Source organism: Protomyctophum parallelum (assembly GCF_964188405.1).
Source record: "Protomyctophum parallelum genome assembly, chromosome: 19".
In the NCBI taxonomy this organism is placed as follows: Eukaryota; Metazoa; Chordata; class Actinopteri; order Myctophiformes; family Myctophidae; genus Protomyctophum; species Protomyctophum parallelum.
In genome coordinates, this window is record NC_139717.1 from 30,950,805 (window position 1) to 30,969,432 (window position 18,628).

Genomic DNA, 18,628 nt, shown 5'->3' on the forward strand with positions numbered 1-18,628 from the left:
GTAGATCAGTACAATGTGGATTTAGAACAACGTCCAGGAGGGAGATTCCACAAAGGTCAAGTGTCCTGAATCACCCAGTTTTCCTGATGACTAACTTTCTATAATTAAGTTATTCTTCAAGTTCATAACGAGAGATCATCAGTCGGTTTGGCTAGAAGACATCAACAAGAACCAATGGCTAATCTGACTCGAGACAAATTATTCAAAACAGAGATTATGCAGATTGTGATTCACAGTTATCTGGCTAATTGGGTAAACCTGCTTCTAGATCAGCATTTTTTTAGGCTACAGTTCCTGGTTAAACGATCACTAACCGTGTGGTGTCATGATTTGAAATTCTATTAAAGTTAGAAATAGAATTCATAGAACAGACACTTGTTGAAAAGCTGCAAAATGCTCCAAAAAGTGGCTTGGATAAAATAGTAAATTGAATACTCACAATTTCAACTTCTCCTGGCAGCCATAAAGGAGGTCAATTGTGTCTGCATGGAGTCTTTGTTAGCTACCCCTCAGCTAGGTTCAATTTAGATGGGATTCATGTGTGCCAAGATTGTTTCACCCTATTGTATTAGCTCAGAGATTCAATGACAACCTTGAGGGGGAACAATAGAGAAAAATGTATCAAGCGAACAGCACAACAATTCAGGGCAGATGACACAGACAGTATCAGTTTCACATATTTCACCTTATTTTACAGTATGTCCAACTGCAGCAATTTAGCAGTTATCTCAAAATGTAACTGATGCTGGAAGAAACAAGTCCAATGGCAGGTTATCCTGCCAAACATTATCCTTTGTCTGAATCGAGACAATCTGAATGAGTGACCCTGCAGTACATTCTAAGAATTCACTTTGTGTGGCAGTAGAAAATTATAGATACCAAGTAGTTTGTTATGGTCAGGGGTTACATCAGTCACTGCACTCTTTCAACACATCTATGCATCTAGTGATGGTCTTGTGAAAACCTGTAGGTAGAAAAGGTAACACACACCAATGGCTGTGGAGAGTGAGGTGCAGTCTACTGGGAACAAACTTTACAAATAAGTAAAAGGTGTCACACTGGCTCCGTATGAAGTTCTGATTCATTCATTGATGTTTCAACCTGCTGGCAATCATCAGAATGAACACATGACTGTACCATAATAAACTGCTATAGGCCACACCAACAAATACACACCTGATCAGACAATCAGGACAGTCAAACATTTCTGGAGAGGTCGCTGAGTTAATCAGATATTCAATCAAATGACACCCTTTATTTTGATATGTTTTGAACGGGTGGCGCACCTATAGTCAGAGCGCGGTGGTCATATGAAGATTGATCAAATTACATGTCACACATTTATTTTTAATGGAAGTTCTGAATGAACATAAGAAATAATCCATTCATCAAAAAGGGTACTGATTAAGAAATAACTTCATATGGAGCCAGAGTGTGTGACACGTTTCATCTTGTGAAACCTTGCAACACAACATCCTTTCAATGCAAGCTCTATTGAAACAAAATTCACAGATTGTGAGGTTTGAAACTGCTATCAGTGATCCAGTGCTCATGTCAGTAATCGTCACGTGGCTATGCAAGAGTGTATGTGTGCGTTCACCCCTCAGGCAATTACAGATCCAAGCATTGCCTCCAACCTTTGTTGTCTTATGATACAAGATACGTTTTGACACACGTGTTGAAATACAGTGCATCCGTCTCATGCTCAATTTATGTTCCGTCATACGATGGCTTTGCACACCGGAAATAGCAGCTCTATAAGCTCACATAGTGTCACATCCACAACACGTTGTGAGCTCATAGATTGACTCCATGGAGTATAAATCGGCATAAGTCTGACTGCCTGCTGTGGTCAATTAGTAAACTAGCCCCGGGGTTGGATTTCATCTTCACATTGGTAGGCTAAATAAATCAGTCAGTCAATGGGTCATGTCAGTCTAGGTGTCAGTAACAGTTTCACCACAAGGTGTCATGGTTTCCCTCCTGCAGAGACTGCGCTCCAGCCGGTGGGGCTATAGCAGCCAGGGTCCTATAGTGGAAGGCACATTCAGGATGGCTCAATGGCCAACAGGCACATTATCAGTAAAGACAGCACTGTCTCGTCTGTGTTTGTTTGTGTGTGTGTGTGTGTGTGTGTGTGTGTGTGTGTGTTAGATCTTGGGTCTCCAGCCCTGTATGAACTGTGTGATCTTGGTGACATGCAGTCGGCTCAGGTGGAAGTCATGTGACAGGATGTCCTCAGTCAGCTGCACCAGAAGGCTGCCGTCGATTCGCTCCCTCTGGAACACGCCCACCGCCGCCTCCGATAGGCCGATGAAGCGCAGACAGGCGGACACCTCCTCCAGTGACAGCGCAGACAGGTCGGCGGGAGGGCGCCATGTGGGGTCGCTTGGAAGGGCAGCCGACTCTTCGGTGACCCCCGGTGAAGTCCCGCCCCCTTCGGCACCTCGGGAGGAATTTGACGCAGGGTTGGCTACGGGCTCGGGAGAGGGACAAGGCGATTGGCGGTTGAAAGGATTGAGCGCTCCAAAGGGAGCAAATCGGCTCTGAGGGGGAGGCGCCCTCAGCCGAGGGCCAGACGTATAGGAGTCCACCCACGACGGCTCCAACCAGGTGGCCTGCGCTGGCTGAGGATTGGCTGTGGTGTTAGCAGGGAGGGCAGGGATTGGCTCGGTGCTGGAGTGGGTGGCGTTAGGGGCGGGACAGTCAGCCCAGGAGCAGGGATAACAATACAGAGATGTGTCCGGAGGTGGCAAACAGCTAGGGCACACAAGACATCATGGTTATGGTCACTGTCAGCCGGAAGTCTCCATGTAATACTTTTCATTGCTTTTTCAATTTTAGCTTTTTACCTGCTTTTTCTACCCAATTTTAGTCAGTATGTCAATTATTTCCTCCCCTCACACATTTGTGTGTTGTCACTGCTGTTGTATCTAACTCACCTGGGGAGGCCCCACCCCGCACTCCCTCTGACAGGTGCCTCCCAGCCCGTAGGATTAATATGTGCCCTCGAAAAAACACACGGTGGATTCGAACCCCGAGACTCTGTGGTGGTGGATAGCTACTTTGCCACTGCACCACCCACTTTCACACGTGCGTGCGTGCGTGCGTGCGTGCGTGCGTGCGTGCGTGCGTGCGTGCGTGCGTGCGTGCGTGCGTGCGTGCGTGCGTGCGTGTGCTCACCTGTCCTGCAGGCCAGAGGAGTAGAAGGAGAGGTTTGGTCTGGGTGAAGTGGAGGCCTTGGGGAAGCGTGGGGGGACGGGGGGGCTGGGGACCGGACTGGGTCCCGAGCTGCCTTTAGAACAGCGAGGGGGGACGGGAGGGGCGATCAGGAACCGACACTCCTCTCTCACCTATGCCAACAAACACGTGTACACGCACATGCCAGCACACAAAAACACACACACATCCACGCACAAAAGTGTTTCTTTTTTTCGGTTAACATTTCACAGAAAGTTCAATGTGTGTGTGTGTGTGTGTGTGTGTGTGTGTGTGTGTGTGTGTGTGTGTGTGTGTGTGTGTGCGTGCGTGCGTGCATGTGTTCCGGTTGGGTAAATGTCAAACTTAATGACCTTTACACCTCAAACACACTCGCCCACACTCTCAAGCTATTCACACAGCACACTCATACTGTACACATACACACAAGCACTTACAAACACACACACACACACACACACAGTCACACAGTCACACACACACACACACACACACACACACACACACACACACACAAAATGTCCTGGCAGGCTAAATATCAGGGGATGAAGCAGACTCGATGTAACAGGCTATAATTCAAATCAACTGCTTAAAAGACACAACCTCCCTCCCTCCCTCCCACACATACACACACACACGCGCGTGCGTACACACGTACACGCTTATGTTCACACATACACACACGTAGACACACACGCAGACAGACAGGCAGACACACAAACACACACACACACACACACACACACACACACACACACACACACACACACACACCAAACCGAAACACAGACAGGCAGTGGAACTTAATGCTTGGAAAGTCAGGTGATTGTGAACCTAAGCCAGAAACGGCTCCCAACCGTTCCTGGATATATATATATATATATATATATATATATATATATACCATTTTAACCATGAGTCATGACAGATTAATCGAAAACACCCGTCCTTGGTTCTGGTGACTCATACTCATAATAGGTGAGAGGGGTATATTTTTTTACTGTGAAATATCCCTTTAACACGGGTGCCGTTTTAAGTGGTCAAATGGTCCGTGTGCATTTTCACAACACTGAACACACCACTAGAAACCAATGCTATGGGACTAAAATACCTGGAAGCCAAATTGTATTTAATAAATTAAAGAATAGAAATTGACAAATTGTACACATTAACATTTTACTGTGTAGAATGGGTGCACTTTTAATCCCAATTACGCTGCCAAAGAAAGTGCTCAGATGAACTGAATTCACTTTTCCAACACTAAAACTGTCTATATATATTTAGTATATCTACAGTCAGCTAAAACAATAACAGATCAAACTAATTTCTTTTACATCTGTGTTGTGAACCTAGATTTAATACACTAAATTGGAGCCAACATCACAAGCAGCAAGTATGTACAGTATTACACTCGGCTGGCATATCATCAGACCGTCACCATAGAAATGTATACCACACACTGGAACCTTGTGGTCACAGCATACTGTATACGGTATATCTCTGCATGCCTGGCCGTGAGATGCTCGTGCGTTGCAATGTGTGCAGAGCTTTCTGTGTGTGGCAGCAGTTCCAGGAAACTCTGTGTGTGTGTGTGTGTGTGTGTGTGTGTGTGTGTGTGTGTGTGTGTGTGTGTGTGTGTGTGTGTGTGTGTGTGTGTGTGTGTGTGTGTGTGTGTGTGTGTGTGTGTGTGTGTGTGTGTGTGTGTGTGTGTGTGTGTGTGTGTGTGTGTGTGTGTGTGTGTGTGTTCGTTCGTGTGGTCAGCGAGGTTTAAAAGCTGTAATGAATGAATAATTCAAGCCAGCCATCCTGACTTTTAACAACCGGATGCTCCTGGTCAGACAACCAGGAGCAGGAAGAGAATGGAAGGTCTGAGAGAAAGAGAGAGAGAGAGAGGTGGGGAAACTCACAGCATCTGATTTGGGAGGTACGGGGGGTGGAGTGGACATCCTGGTCACCACGGTGCCCAGCGATCCATCCAGGGACGATGTAGAATGGAAAGAGATGAGGTTGGGCTCCTTCCCCAAGCCCTCCGTGTGATTCTGATTGGTCCAGAGCTCCTCGTAGGGGATCTCCTCTGCGGTCCTCACGTCGGCCTCCGTCGGCCAGTCTGGCGTCACGTACTCCCGCTCCTCTTCCCCCGGCCCCTCCCCCAGCCCTTCTCCCAGCGAGTCCCTGCAGCGCCGCGACAGGCCGTCCGTCACCCCGCCCCAGAGCGAGAGGCGTTGCAGCGCCTGCGGGACCAGCGAATCCCGCGCCGACACCACGCAGAGGCGGGACGAGGGGCCTGACCCGCCGCCGCCGCCACCCCGCCTCGGGCTCACGCACTCCTCCGTCACACACTCCAGTTCGGGCCGCGTCTCGCGCACGGCGCGGGAATAGGCGTCCGGGTCGAAGGCGTGCCTCAGCAGCAGGCTCTCCAGGGCGGCGGCGTAGACCGAGGCCTCGGCCGTGTTGAAGCGCGGCATGCAGCGCAGCAGCAGGAAGTGGGAGGGCGACACCTCGTGGCGCCCGCGCAGCACCATGCAGAGGACCACCGTCTTGCTGACGATGTTGAGCAGCTTGTAGCGGTGGCCCTCGCGCACGGCGTGACGGTCGTACGGGTTGCGCGGCGGCCGCGAGGGCACAGACACGTTGACGGGCAGCCGCACACGCTCGATGATGCTGCGCACCGTGTGCTCCGCTCCCAGCATGCCCTGCTCCAGTGGGGAGCGCGTGCAGAAGCGGCCGCGGCAGGCGAACGGCAGGCTTATGCTCTGATTGGTGCGGTGGTTCATGCAGACCAGGCAGGGAGTTTTACCTGCTGACACACAGGACGGTTAATGGAGGCACTCATACACAAACATACTCATGTACAAAGTAACCATCAAGTAAGGGTTCATTTGGTTCCATTTGTACACTCTCAGAGTTACAGAGTTGATTGTTAGAGTCCTAACAATCAATAAGGGTCCCTCTGGGACACCCTCACGGACCCCTAGAGGTTTCCAGACCCCACTTTGAGAACCACCGTTGTACATAAAGGTAAGATGCTCAGAGATAACTATACCAAAAATAGCAGATGTAGAAGCTCACAATGCATCACAACATGACATATTGTGAGCTTGTAAGTTGTAGATCAGCTATTTTCAGGGGGAAATATTCCCCCAGGGGTGTATTTGTATCTATACAAATACACCCCTGGGGGAATATTATATACGGTATATATGGTTTTTGTTTATGTTTTATGTTTTGTTTTGTTCCCAAACATAAAAATGTTGTATGTTCCAATTATTTCAATTCAGTGGGTTTGACAGGGCGCTTTAGGAAAAATAAAGTACATTTTCGGGACTTCAGGATTTCACCCAATCAGTTGAACCTGTATACTGAATCCATACAGGATACAAGATATCGAAATAAGAAACAAAGTACTCACTGGAAGCAACTCACTCAATATAACATAAAACACATATATTGACGCTACATTACACTTTACAATTACTATTACTATTACTAATAGTAATTCTTTAGAATTCCTCTAGTCTACTTGGTCTACATGCATGTATGGAATGTAGCCATAGGCCTTACTTCTGGGGGTCTTTCCCAGGCGTCTCAGGAGCGCGCTCAGTCCAGTCCTCTCCCTGGAGGGCGTGGCACACAGAAGCTCCGCCTTCCCCATGAGTGACAGCTCGTCTCCTTCCTGCAGAGTGAAGCTGTAGGGTTCACTGTCCTCGCTGAACTCTCCCGACACCACCTGCAACATGCACACATGCACATGCACACACATGCGCACGCATATACAGTACACACACAGACACAGACACACACAGACACACACAGACACACACACACACACACACAGAGCACATCTCAACTAGTAGACTCAAGATATAGTCCTTTAATTCTGCCAGTGGCCAGAACATAAGTATAGTCAATCCGCAACCCCACCAACGTGAAAAAGACTGGTCTCTGCAGGAGAGTAGTTGGCAAACACAATTTACAGATTTGTTGATGAAATCAACTAGTGATACGTAGCCTGCGAGTTAGTTCAGTCAGCATTAACACTCTTGTGCATTACTATGTGTGTGTATAGAGCGTCGCAGTCACGCCCCCTTTCATGACGACGACAGGCCCAGGAATTTTTTCCCATAGACATCAAAAAGTATTTATTTAAAGATCTGTAAGCCAACTCGGATCGTGACAAATCATGACAATAAAAAGAAAATTTGGACCGAACAAATAATAAGAAAAAATAAATAAAGGGCAGGGTACAACACTTGAAATGTCTATGGGAAAAATGCATTGGGATTCATTTCCTGGGCCTGGCGTCGTCATGAAAGGGGACGGGACTGCGACACTCTATACAGTGCAAGTCCCATACATCATACGCTGACGTGGTGATCAGCTGACCAATTGGGCGTGTTACTTAAGCTCACCTAAGTCGGTGTTCTTTCTGTGCATGTATGCGCATCCCTGGTTTGTTGTTATGTTCTGTTTTCTCCCACTGCCACCCCAGCACCACCAGTGGGGCTCTGCTATTAGTTCTGTATCCCCATGGGCGGTTGTTATTGTATATCTATTTCCCTGCTCGTAATGGTCAATGATAGTGATGGTTATTTATCTAATTGAGCAGGGAGAAAAGATTAGCAGAGCCTGCCCTGAACGCCAAGATATTGGTTCATTCTATTCGTGAGTTATTTGACTGAAATAGATTAGTTGACAAATGCAGTGTTGATGGTCTGAAATGAACATTAATCTTTGCATAGAAAGGTAAAGCCTAGTACATGCACTTGAGTGCTGGTGTCACACCGAAAATAGCTGATCCACAAGCTCACAGACGTTGGAGATGGGAGATGGAGATGTTCTACACACCCACAACATGTTGAGACTGCAGCTGAGTATTATTATATCAGGCAAACAGTGTGAGAGCAAACCTTGACACTGAAGGTGATGGTTTCCATGACAAAGACCCGGTCGGGGAACGCCCCTGCAACTTCCTCCACACTGGAGAAGAACTGGACCGGATCTCTGATGTCCCTGTCCTCGTCAAGGAGCTTGAACCTCCCTGTGGAGAGGAGAGGAGAGGAGAGGGTTAAGTTGTTTCCTTGCTTTCTTTCTGTCTTTGTTTAATTTGTTCTCTCTCTCTCTCTCTCTCTCTCTCTCTCTCTCTCTCTCTCTCTCTTTGTGTTTGTTTCTTGTTTTTTTCCTTTCTTCCTGTTTGTATTATCAACACTCCTAACTTAAACACAAACACACACACACACACACACACACACGGGGTGGGGGGCACAAGTTTCACCTCAGTGACCTACGACCTGGCTCTCTGTCAGTCAATTGACAGCTGATGGTGGTTGGCATGGCAACCAATAAAGGACCCCCATTCTTACGCAGAGCAGAGACACATCACCATGGCGACACTCTCTCACACACACACACACACAACCCCCCCATCCGTAAATCTTACACACTTCTGCTCTCTCTGCCCCTCTCTCTCTCTCTTTCTCTCTGATCCAAGTATTCCGGATAAGGAAAGGAAGCAGTAGCACTCATTCCAAGTGTCTCTGTGTTTGCGTCTGTGTTATGTTGTGTGTGTGTGTGTGTGTGTGTGTGTGTGTGTGTGTGTGTGTGTGTGTGTGTGTGTGTGTGGAAGGGGGGGGGGGGGGAGGGGATGCAGCGAGTGAGACCTGTGGCATGCATTTGTGCGTGCGTGCGTGTCAGAAAGAGATCAGAAAGTTTTTTTTTTCCCAGTCTGGCAGGCCAAGCAGAATAATAAGCGCCAGGCCAACATGTCCACATTCCTCCTCTCCTCTCCTCTCCTCTCCTCTCCTCTCCTCTCCTCTCCTCTCCTCTCCTCTCCTCTCCTCACTGCACTGAGGATAAGGAGCCACTTCCACCTCAAACAACAAGAGTGGTGCTACATTTCAACAGGTCCTGCCCCCCCCCCACCGCCCCCCCCCCCCACCCCCACCTACAGCAGCCAAGGCGCAAGGTGACTGAACGGAACGCTTCACCAGCCAATAAAAACAAACCAAATGCTAAATTATAGCAGACCTCCTGTCACACTACACGTACAAATGTCTGCCGAACGGACAGCAAAGGCCAACATTCAACATCTTTTAGCAAGACGTCTTCCTGCAAACAACAATGCACCTTCAAATATGAGAACAATATTTAGGCTCATATTGGTTGGCTCCAGGAACACTATAACTATATGGGGGTCTGGATGTTCCGGGGACCCCCGCACAGTACACTACAATACAATACAGTACAGAGCACAGTAGAGTACAGTAACTATAACAATACATATATATAGTAGGTGTAAACTCTGCCATACACTTGACTTTTAAAACTATGTTTTTATAGTTATAGTGCTCTGTGCGAATGGCCCTTAATTAGAGTTAACCATGTGAACCACATCCCTATTCTTCTGGACGCGGAATTATAGGCGAACAATGATCAGAAATTGCAGACACACTATTTTGGCAAAGAGAAAAAAGGCGTGGGGCAAGGAAAAAGCCTTAGGGGACTCCAGTCAATGAAGTAGCCTATAGGGTTTAATTGGTTAAAATAATACTAAGGATTTTATTGTCTATGGGTGTTGGTTCCCTTTCACTTGGGTGTTCGAGGGTGTACTTACTTACTTACCTCAGTGGATCATTCAGCTGTTCTGTTTTTCATCTAACCTTCAGTCATCCGCTACTCATTCAGGAGGGATGGGGAGAGAGACAGAGAGGGGGGGAACATCCTGTTGTCTATCCCAGGGGGAACCTATATTGCTCTCCTCCTAAGCCTATTTGTACTTCCTGTATGACATCATCAAGCAGACGTTAGCTCATCTACGATGATTCCGCAAACACACTAGCTCATTCGTCATCATGTAAAGAGAGATCAAAGCAATCCAAATTGATTCATTTTTCCTGTTTATATATAGGATGTGTTCTCAATGTATGGAGTGTACCGCTTAGCGATACGAACGATGACAGACTACCATCACGTGCGACTACAGCACACAGCAGCGAGGAAGAAGCTGATGTGGACGGATCTACTCCAGTGGTTGACTGGGAATCAGAAGGTTCCCGGTTCGATCCTGACTCCTGTTTGTATCACGTTAAAGTACATTGCCCCCTAAATGCTCCTTGGGCGCTACTCATTGCACTTAATAGTTAGGATGGGTTCAATGCAGAGGACAAATTCTAGGTCGGCCCACTGTATGTCCAAAGGTACTTTCCATTCCCTTCCTTCCACAAACAAATCAGGTCTTCCAGCGTGACAGACCTGGTGGCCATGATACAACCTACTCCTTTTAAAAGACACTCAAAATAGATGACAGATAACATTTCATCCACAAACACAAGATATTCACTGAAACAACCTCAGAATATGATTGTTCCCACACTATTACACTACATTGTAATTGTACTACTCTATATTACAATGAATAAAGAGCAGCTATGTTAAAATAAACAACTCCAATAACATCCTATACAGGCCTAATAATAACACAGCAAAATCTTTGTTGTTGCTGTTGTTTACACTAAATCCAATAAGAATCTGTTACATTAAGAGAGCATCCACAAGATCGGTCAACTAATACAGGTTAGGTCATTTGAAATGGCCCTAGATTAGAATTTCTGTTAAAAATGTCAATAATGCAAGTTCTACAATGACCCTGATCTCAACTTGTCAGAACCCGCCACCCCCCCACCCTGGCTGGTAATCCAGCCTGGCAGTGTGCCGTGGGTTCGACTCCCGAATCCCGACGGCCTTTACTGCATGTCACCCCCCATCTCTCTCCCCATTTCCTGTCAGCCTACTGTCTGTCCCTCCTTAAAAATATAGGCCTATATATGAAATAAACAGAAAAAACTGGAAAAAAAGAAAAAAGAAAAGAAAATCCCCCTGACCATCCGGTCCCTGAGACATCTTTCATTATCCTGATTACTGACTCAGTAATCACAGCAGTCGGGGGTGACATCAGCGCTCCCATCAAAAGAGGAAGCAGCGGAGCGGAGGCATTAGGATCCTGTTACACAGGGAGCGACGCTACTGGATGGACACTTGGAACAATGGGAATGTGATGGGGACGAAGCCCTGGTGAGGTAACGCTGGCTGGGTCCATTGATGACAAGGAGGCCCTTAGAGGACAAGCTCAGTGGCTTGGATTGGATGAGAGTCAGGTAAGGTCACGCCTGCCAGTGGGTGGATGCCTGGGAAAAAACAGTGGCCGGAGCTGTGTGTGTGTGTGAGTGAGTGAGTGAGTGAGTGAGTGAGTGAGTGAGTGAGTGAGTGAGTGAGTGAGTGAGTGAGTGAGTGAGTGAGTGAGTGAGTGTGTGTGTGTGTGTGTGTGTGTGTGTGTGTGTGTGTGTGTGTGTGTGTGTGTGTGTGTGTGTGTGTGTGTGTGTGTGTGTGTGTGTGTGTGTGATGTGACAGACATCACCCACTATGCTGTCAAATCTGTCTGCTCGTGTGGACAAATTCCACACGAGATTCCACAGTACAAGATTCACCTAATCAGCATGTGTTGCTATTTCACTTCATGCTATCTTAGAAAAAATCCCCGCTAGCAGCCGTGCTGCTTTACACTGGAAACCCACCCAAACAAAGCATGGCCAAACCTGGGATGTCTGGTTATGGTTAATGCATTTCAATGAGAATGCACATGGGAAAACGTAAATCTTTTGTCATTCATTAACATGGGAGTGTCGGCGGGGGAAAGCGTTGTCGCGTGCCCTGTGGTTTAAAAGAGTTACTCGCAACTGGAAATGTTGGCTGGAGGGTGGATCTAGTGGAACTGGAAAGGCTGTGGGGTCACCAAAATGCACAGCAAAACCCATGACAATACAGTCAGTAATTTTCAAGAAATCTTGTTTGGAACCAAAATGTTGGACAGAGCGCCCTTTAGAGCCCCGAGTGCCTAACAGTATGTATGTGATGTGTGACGTGTGTGTCTGCATGTGCATGTGTGTATTCACCCTGGTACTGCAGTGGGATGTCTATCTTGGGTCCTATGACATAGTGTCCCTCCTCCAAGCTGTGGGCCGTCACCGTGGTCCACTGTCGACAGGAATGCAACAGAACCACATCTTCCTCTGTAAGACCCTCCACACACTCACCTGGAACACACACAAACAATTAAAAGACCCTCCACACTGGAACACAAACACATAAAAAGACCTTCCAGTCCACAATCCGATGTTTCAAAAGATTTTAGACAGTTTCCAACTGGCTACCATCAGATGTACTGAAGCCACAGTTCAGACACATGGTTAGGCAGGTCTACCCTAGAACGTTGGTGGGATTCATAATCAGGCGTCCTGACAACACAGGCCAGCACACAGGATCACCCTGCTGCCGCTATACTGCCACCTGCGTTGTGTTTAACTTTACACTGTCTTATACGGCTACGCTACTACATGATGTCACCTACACAGTGCACAAAGGTCTATGTAGTATATCTGTTACAGTATACATACCTTGGCCTCTGACTGACTATACTGATGTCACTCCGGTATTATTTAAGTTCTCTCTTATGATCATAAACGGGATATTCACTTAATTGGGTTATTCATATGAGGCATACCTGATACACATACAGTATACATACACATACTGTATGCAGTACACATGCACATATTATGCATACACATATTGTACAAAAACTCCTACTGTACACATACACATAGTACACAAAGACATATTATACAGTACTGTGCAGATACTCATGCAGTACACATAGACATACATACAGTACACATACAGTGGATCTACACACATTACTCATACAAATGCAGAGAGAAATGGGTTACACTCACGGTAACCCTGTATGGTAACCCTTGCTTGTGCGTGTAACCGTTACACGCAAGCAACAGACAAGTGACCTTAAAATGACATTTTCTAATCCTACACAGTGATAATTAAATTTATGGAAAACACAAATACAATACCCAGGGTTATACAAAACACATAGATAACAGATGTACATTCCCCAAACCCTGTAAAGAGCACACTCACACAACAAACCCAACTGCTGTTCTAACCCCACCCCCTACTGTCAACATACAAGCACACAGACACAAACACAAAACACAGGGAACACAGACACTGCAATATCAACGCGCCACCCACACACACACACACACACACACACACACACGCATGCACCCACCAACACGCGCACCCACCCACCCACCCACTCGCTCACACTCGCTCTCACACACACACACACACACACACACACACACACACACACACAGTGTTCAGTCTGTTGGGACTAGGTAATTACCCCTATCAGTGATGTCTCTCCACCCCTAACCTGCTCATGAGGACCCCGCTATCTGGCAACCTCCTATTAGACGACAATGCGTGGTGCGTGTGCACACACACACACACACACACACACACACACACACACACACACACACACGGGGGCCCTTTCCAGCTTCCACTAAAGCCATCATGTAGCACAGTAGCATTGATTTCTGCTGAGAGCACAATGGCACAATTCAATCACATAACACACACACACACACACACACACACACACACACACACACACACACACACACAGTCACACACACACACTTCTGAATAAGTGAAAAATGGTAGTGGACATCTGGGCTGGGGACACAGTCAAGCTTGACAGAAACAGGATTGCTGAAACAGAAATATTTATTTCTGCCTTGTGACAGTGACAGTGGAGTGCTTAATCAAAAAATGGTCTTTGCCTTTTTCCACTGTTGTTTGGATACCCTGAGTGTGTTACCTGTTGCAATTTGCACAAAACCCTTTAGCGGCAAAAACCTCATTTAGTAACTGGAGGGGGGTGATTCATCAGACTCATTTGAATAGGCTACTATCCACGCACAAGATTATTCAGGTTTCCCTGTCCTTAAATCCACTGGAGCCCTCATCTTTAAATCAATGAGCTTTGAACATGAAGCTATATTTGCAGGGTATTGCCTACTTTTAATTTGTATTATTCTATTATTGTTGTTATTATCATTATTAATCTGTGGATTTTGTGAAACTTAACAGGAAATAATGTCCAACAATTACAACTAAAACAGGGCAAAGGGGTGCTGGACAGAAAATTGATGCGTTGGTTCAATGATGCTTTTGATGAGGTGATTTCCAAAAGGAAACTATCACTTCCACAATAGCAATCCATAATGGGTTATAGTTTCCATAAGATATTCAATAACCTACTGGACAGGGAACTTTTATACCAGAAAGAATTGCCAGTTTATTTACTAGACTACTGTCACTACTTGCTTTTGGTTGGTGATACTTATAATTTCCTACCATGCATTGCTGTTGCTGACAGGAAATAGTCATAAATAGTCAGATGAATATGCAATATAGGGCATAATATCTAGAAATTGATGATGGCATCACATTGTAAATAAATAACCGCCATGGGGCTGACTGCTTGTGCAAACAACTAGTCATCTGTAGGATAAACGAAGTCCGGTTAATGAACACCCACTCTCTCGACTATTGCACACGCACGCACGCCAAATCGTGGTGCGTATTGTTGGGAACCGTGACAGGGTGCGCGCTCGTGTTCAGTGAGAATGTAGGAAACTTGAATGTTTCCTCTTCGCCGCTCGTTAGTATTCAGAACATTCACCGACAGATTACATCATTTACATATGAAAAGAATTGAGCAGCACTTCAGCAACACAACAGGCACTTTGTGGCTTTCTGGGCAGCCTATAACAACTTTGTCCATGACACCCAAGAATAAAGAACAAATGCATTTTCGGAGAGCATAGCCTATACTACATAACTTAGACAGCATTATTAAATGTAAAGGGTGAGTTGATATAACGTTTTGAAGGAGATTTTCTGTGCAACTCTATTCTAGTTAGTAGTTTTTGACAGTAGCGTATAACGAGTAACGGGTCTATGCGTAAACAAGTACGGCGATACAACGGATCTAAAACAGGCGATTGTTTAGGATGCAACAGCCCTAAAGTTGTGACGTTTGGGTCGTATCGCCGTGGGAAAATACAGAAAGAAAACCACTCAGAAAGCTCCGCTCTTCTTCTTACCGTGGGCGAGACGGACCAATGTGGGCAGACGGAACTTGCTGACCACCGCGTCTAGCGGCAGAGCCAACGGACTCCACGCTATCTCCGACAGGCTCGCCGACAACTTGTCCATCCTCTCGGGTCATAGTGGTTTCACGGGCTCGCAGTACCAGAGACTTCCAGAGCCGGTGGCGGAGTCCGTGGGGCCGATGGTGTTAGAAGGGCACAGAGTCTCGCCATGTTTGAATAGATATGGTGTGCATGCAGTGCACGCAGGCTCTCGCGGGGGCGGAGGGAGCGCAAACCCTCTCTCTCGCTAGTCTCTCTCTCTCTCTGTCCCCGTGGATCCGCCGACACCTCCTCTCCTCCTCTCTCTCTGTCTGGAGGCTGGCCCTCCTCTAGTCAGAGCAGCGAACAGACCGGAGGAAACGTCCTAGTTGGGGAATGGTCTGTCTCTCACTGCAGGACCATGAGCGCACCCTGCCCCTGGCCTTCTATCAATGGTTCCCAAACGGTGGGGTTGGGACCCCCATGTCATCAAATGATTTTGATGACATGATTAGCTTTTGTGCAACATTGTTAATTCTCTCAGTCAACAGTAAGCAAACCAACATACAGTATGAGTGTATAGGGTAGGGTAGGCTATCATTGACAATTTAAGGAATATTTAAGACCTTTTAAATAAATCAATAAATAATATAAATAAAATAAATACATTAATAATGAGAGCAAAAACATTGATCGACCGATCTACAAGCTCACAATGCCTCGAGTCAAACTATGTAATGTGGTAGGCTTATGCCATCAACTTCTAATTACAAGTGCTTGTCAGGGTGTGGGACTGCGGGCGGCCCCCAGTTCTGATTATTTGGGGTTCATGGCCTGAAAATGAATGTTTGCGAAACCAGACCTTGCTATAGACCAGTGGTTCTCAAAGTGAGATGGAGGAACCCCTGGGCCCAGGGGTCCTTTGAAGTTGTCCCAATGGGGTCTCCAGCAAAATATAGCATCACACTCAGTTTAACCACTTACACTTTATACTCAAAAATAGTCTAATCTATGAAGCTCACAATGTCTCATGGCAGATTGTGAACTTGTAGGTCTGCAAAAATCTAGAATAATTTAGAATAAAAAATATAGATCTCTTATGGGGGTCCCTGGCACAAAATCTTTTCAGATGGGGGTCCGTGGCCGAATTACATATCGATAGTTATCCTTGATATGAATAGTTTTAGAACCACTGCTCTAGACTCTGAGTCTAGAGCAGTGGTTCTAAAACTAGAGTCTTGACTATTAGGTGTTGATGTAATTTATTTAGCCCAGGCTACCTATATGGTCAACCTGAATCGCGTCATGCCACTCTAAATTAATGTCATAATCTAACCCCTCTCGGAACAGTTTAAAATAACAAAGTGACTCCTGTTTAACGTTATACAGATCATGGACTGCTCTCAAACAGAGTTCACACATTTAGACACAGTGTTCCTCCCGATGACAGGAAAAAGTACAAAGCCAGCAGAGTGGAGTGGCAGACTTACCACCCACTGAGAGAGGACATCACTCTCATGGAAATAATTAGCAAGAAACCCCATTAGTCATTCTTCTCTAAGCTATAATACAATGTACACTAATAGAGGTTAATATATTTTATAACAGCCTTTTGATCATCCATGTGACGAGGCTCTTATCATCAAAATGATGTGATAAGAGTCAATTAGAGAGGAATAGAGCCAGCCCTGTTGAAAGGAGGTGCACTGCTTGGCAAGGAACAAAGACAGCAGACAGGTCCAGGTGGAAGTTGCTATTGCCAGCTTTTTGACTGCCCATATCGTCCATTAAAAACCTGAAAGGTCAGAAGCAGCACTCAAATGGCAGCAGTCAGACCAGCAGACTTGAGGGCCAAGTGACCGTCTATATAAATCTAGTCTAAGCAGTCAGACCAGCAGACTTGAGGGCCAAGTGACCGTCTATATAAATCTAGTCTAAGCAGTCAGACCAGCAGACTTGAGGGCCAAGTGACCGTCTATATAAATCTAGTCTAAGCAGTCAGACCAGCAGACTTGAGGGCCAAGTGACCGTCCATATAAATCTAGTCTAAGCAGTCAGACCAGCAGACTTGAGGGCCAAGTGACCGTCTATATAAATCTAGTCTAAATAAAGCATAATCAGCGCCGTCCCTCCTAACCGAGTCATGCTCCATGACCCGTAATCAGTTAAACTCTCCAGGAGGCGAGAAGACTTTCAGCTTACTATTTTAATTAAATAATTGTACAATTACTTCCATGTAGGGGGCTGAGTTGAGTACATGAAAGTGCTTTGGCCTATGTGGACAGGAGGACAGGCCTGCCATGAAGCATACTACTCACCATGAGTAGTCAATACTAAACACCACTTAAATTTTGAAATTGAATCCTTCCTAAATATATCACTCTAAAATAACTATGCAGTGATAACTGTCATATTTCACTGTGCATATAGTATCTCCATTGACTTTGACTGACACTCTCTACTACAGTGACATAATTGACATTTACTGTATATTAGGACAGAGTATAACTTCCTCCTTAATCTTAGCAGGGCAGCATACCTAAGCTATACTATCATCACTAATTTCTAGTATAGTTAAATTTTTAAGGGGATGGGGGTATCTTTTGTTAAATAGCTCTATATTCCCATAGCAATCAGTGTTCAGTTCAGTAACAGGGATTTCCCCGCCTCTACAGCCCTAGTAAAACATACCAGTTGTATGATCCAATCAAGAGAGAAAATTCAAAGAGGATATACTGTTGTAGGACAAACAAACAATTGAAATTGGAAGTGATGAAACAAAACAAAACACTATGAAAGAGCGGATAAATTATTTTTGGAGTCCTCTCCAGATTGGATAAAATTGGAATCACAACCTGAACATTTATTTTCTGTATATTAAAGAGATGAAGTAAATAAATATCAAATAAGTATTTTTGGGAGGCTGTTCTGAATGATGAAGAAAAGGGGGTCAACGGAAGTAAACTCTTGCAATAGACTCCAGCTGCTGCCTGCTGCTGTTTCAATAAAGTATAACCCTTCAACATGCAGGTGGGTCATTATGCAGGTTACACTTTATGTGGAGATTCTACGTCACTATGTAAGGCAGCACAAGGGACTAGGGTCAAACTTATAATAATAAAATAATTTCACAGGACAACTGTCTGAAATCAGTCAAGTTAGTCCTTCTGATCCAGTTGAGTCCATGGCATTCAACTACACATCACATTATTAGGTATAAAAAAGAAAGCTAAAGCACTATGTGGTATTCAGTAGGTTTCACTTATGGATGATTGTGTATGTGTACATAATCTACAGATCTCTTCAGCATTACTTGCAAACCTGAGGAAAAAAACTTAAATTTCTAAAGATGCTTT

General features: G+C 45.7%; 1 protein-coding gene across 2 annotated transcripts; it reads right to left on the bottom strand.

Moving 5' to 3' along the window:
* Positions 1 to 25: 25 nt before the first annotated feature.
* gareml (GRB2 associated, regulator of MAPK1-like) lies at positions 26 to 15,471 on the bottom strand. Of its 2 annotated transcripts, none has more exons than XM_083790798.1 (7): positions 15,246 to 15,471; positions 12,165 to 12,305; positions 8,127 to 8,257; positions 6,781 to 6,946; positions 5,127 to 6,016; positions 3,184 to 3,353; positions 26 to 2,760 (listed from the first exon to the last, which is right to left on the bottom strand). In XM_083790798.1, exons 1-7 carry the CDS (start codon positions 15,355 to 15,357, stop codon positions 2,151 to 2,153), a joined length of 2,220 nt encoding a protein of 739 aa, XP_083646924.1. In that variant the 5' UTR covers positions 15,358 to 15,471; the 3' UTR covers positions 26 to 2,150. The 2 variants fall into 2 exon arrangements, with proteins under 2 accessions (XP_083646924.1, XP_083646923.1); XM_083790797.1 differs by having other exon boundaries at positions 5,127 to 6,019.
* Between the last annotated feature and the right edge of the window lie 3,157 nt (positions 15,472 to 18,628).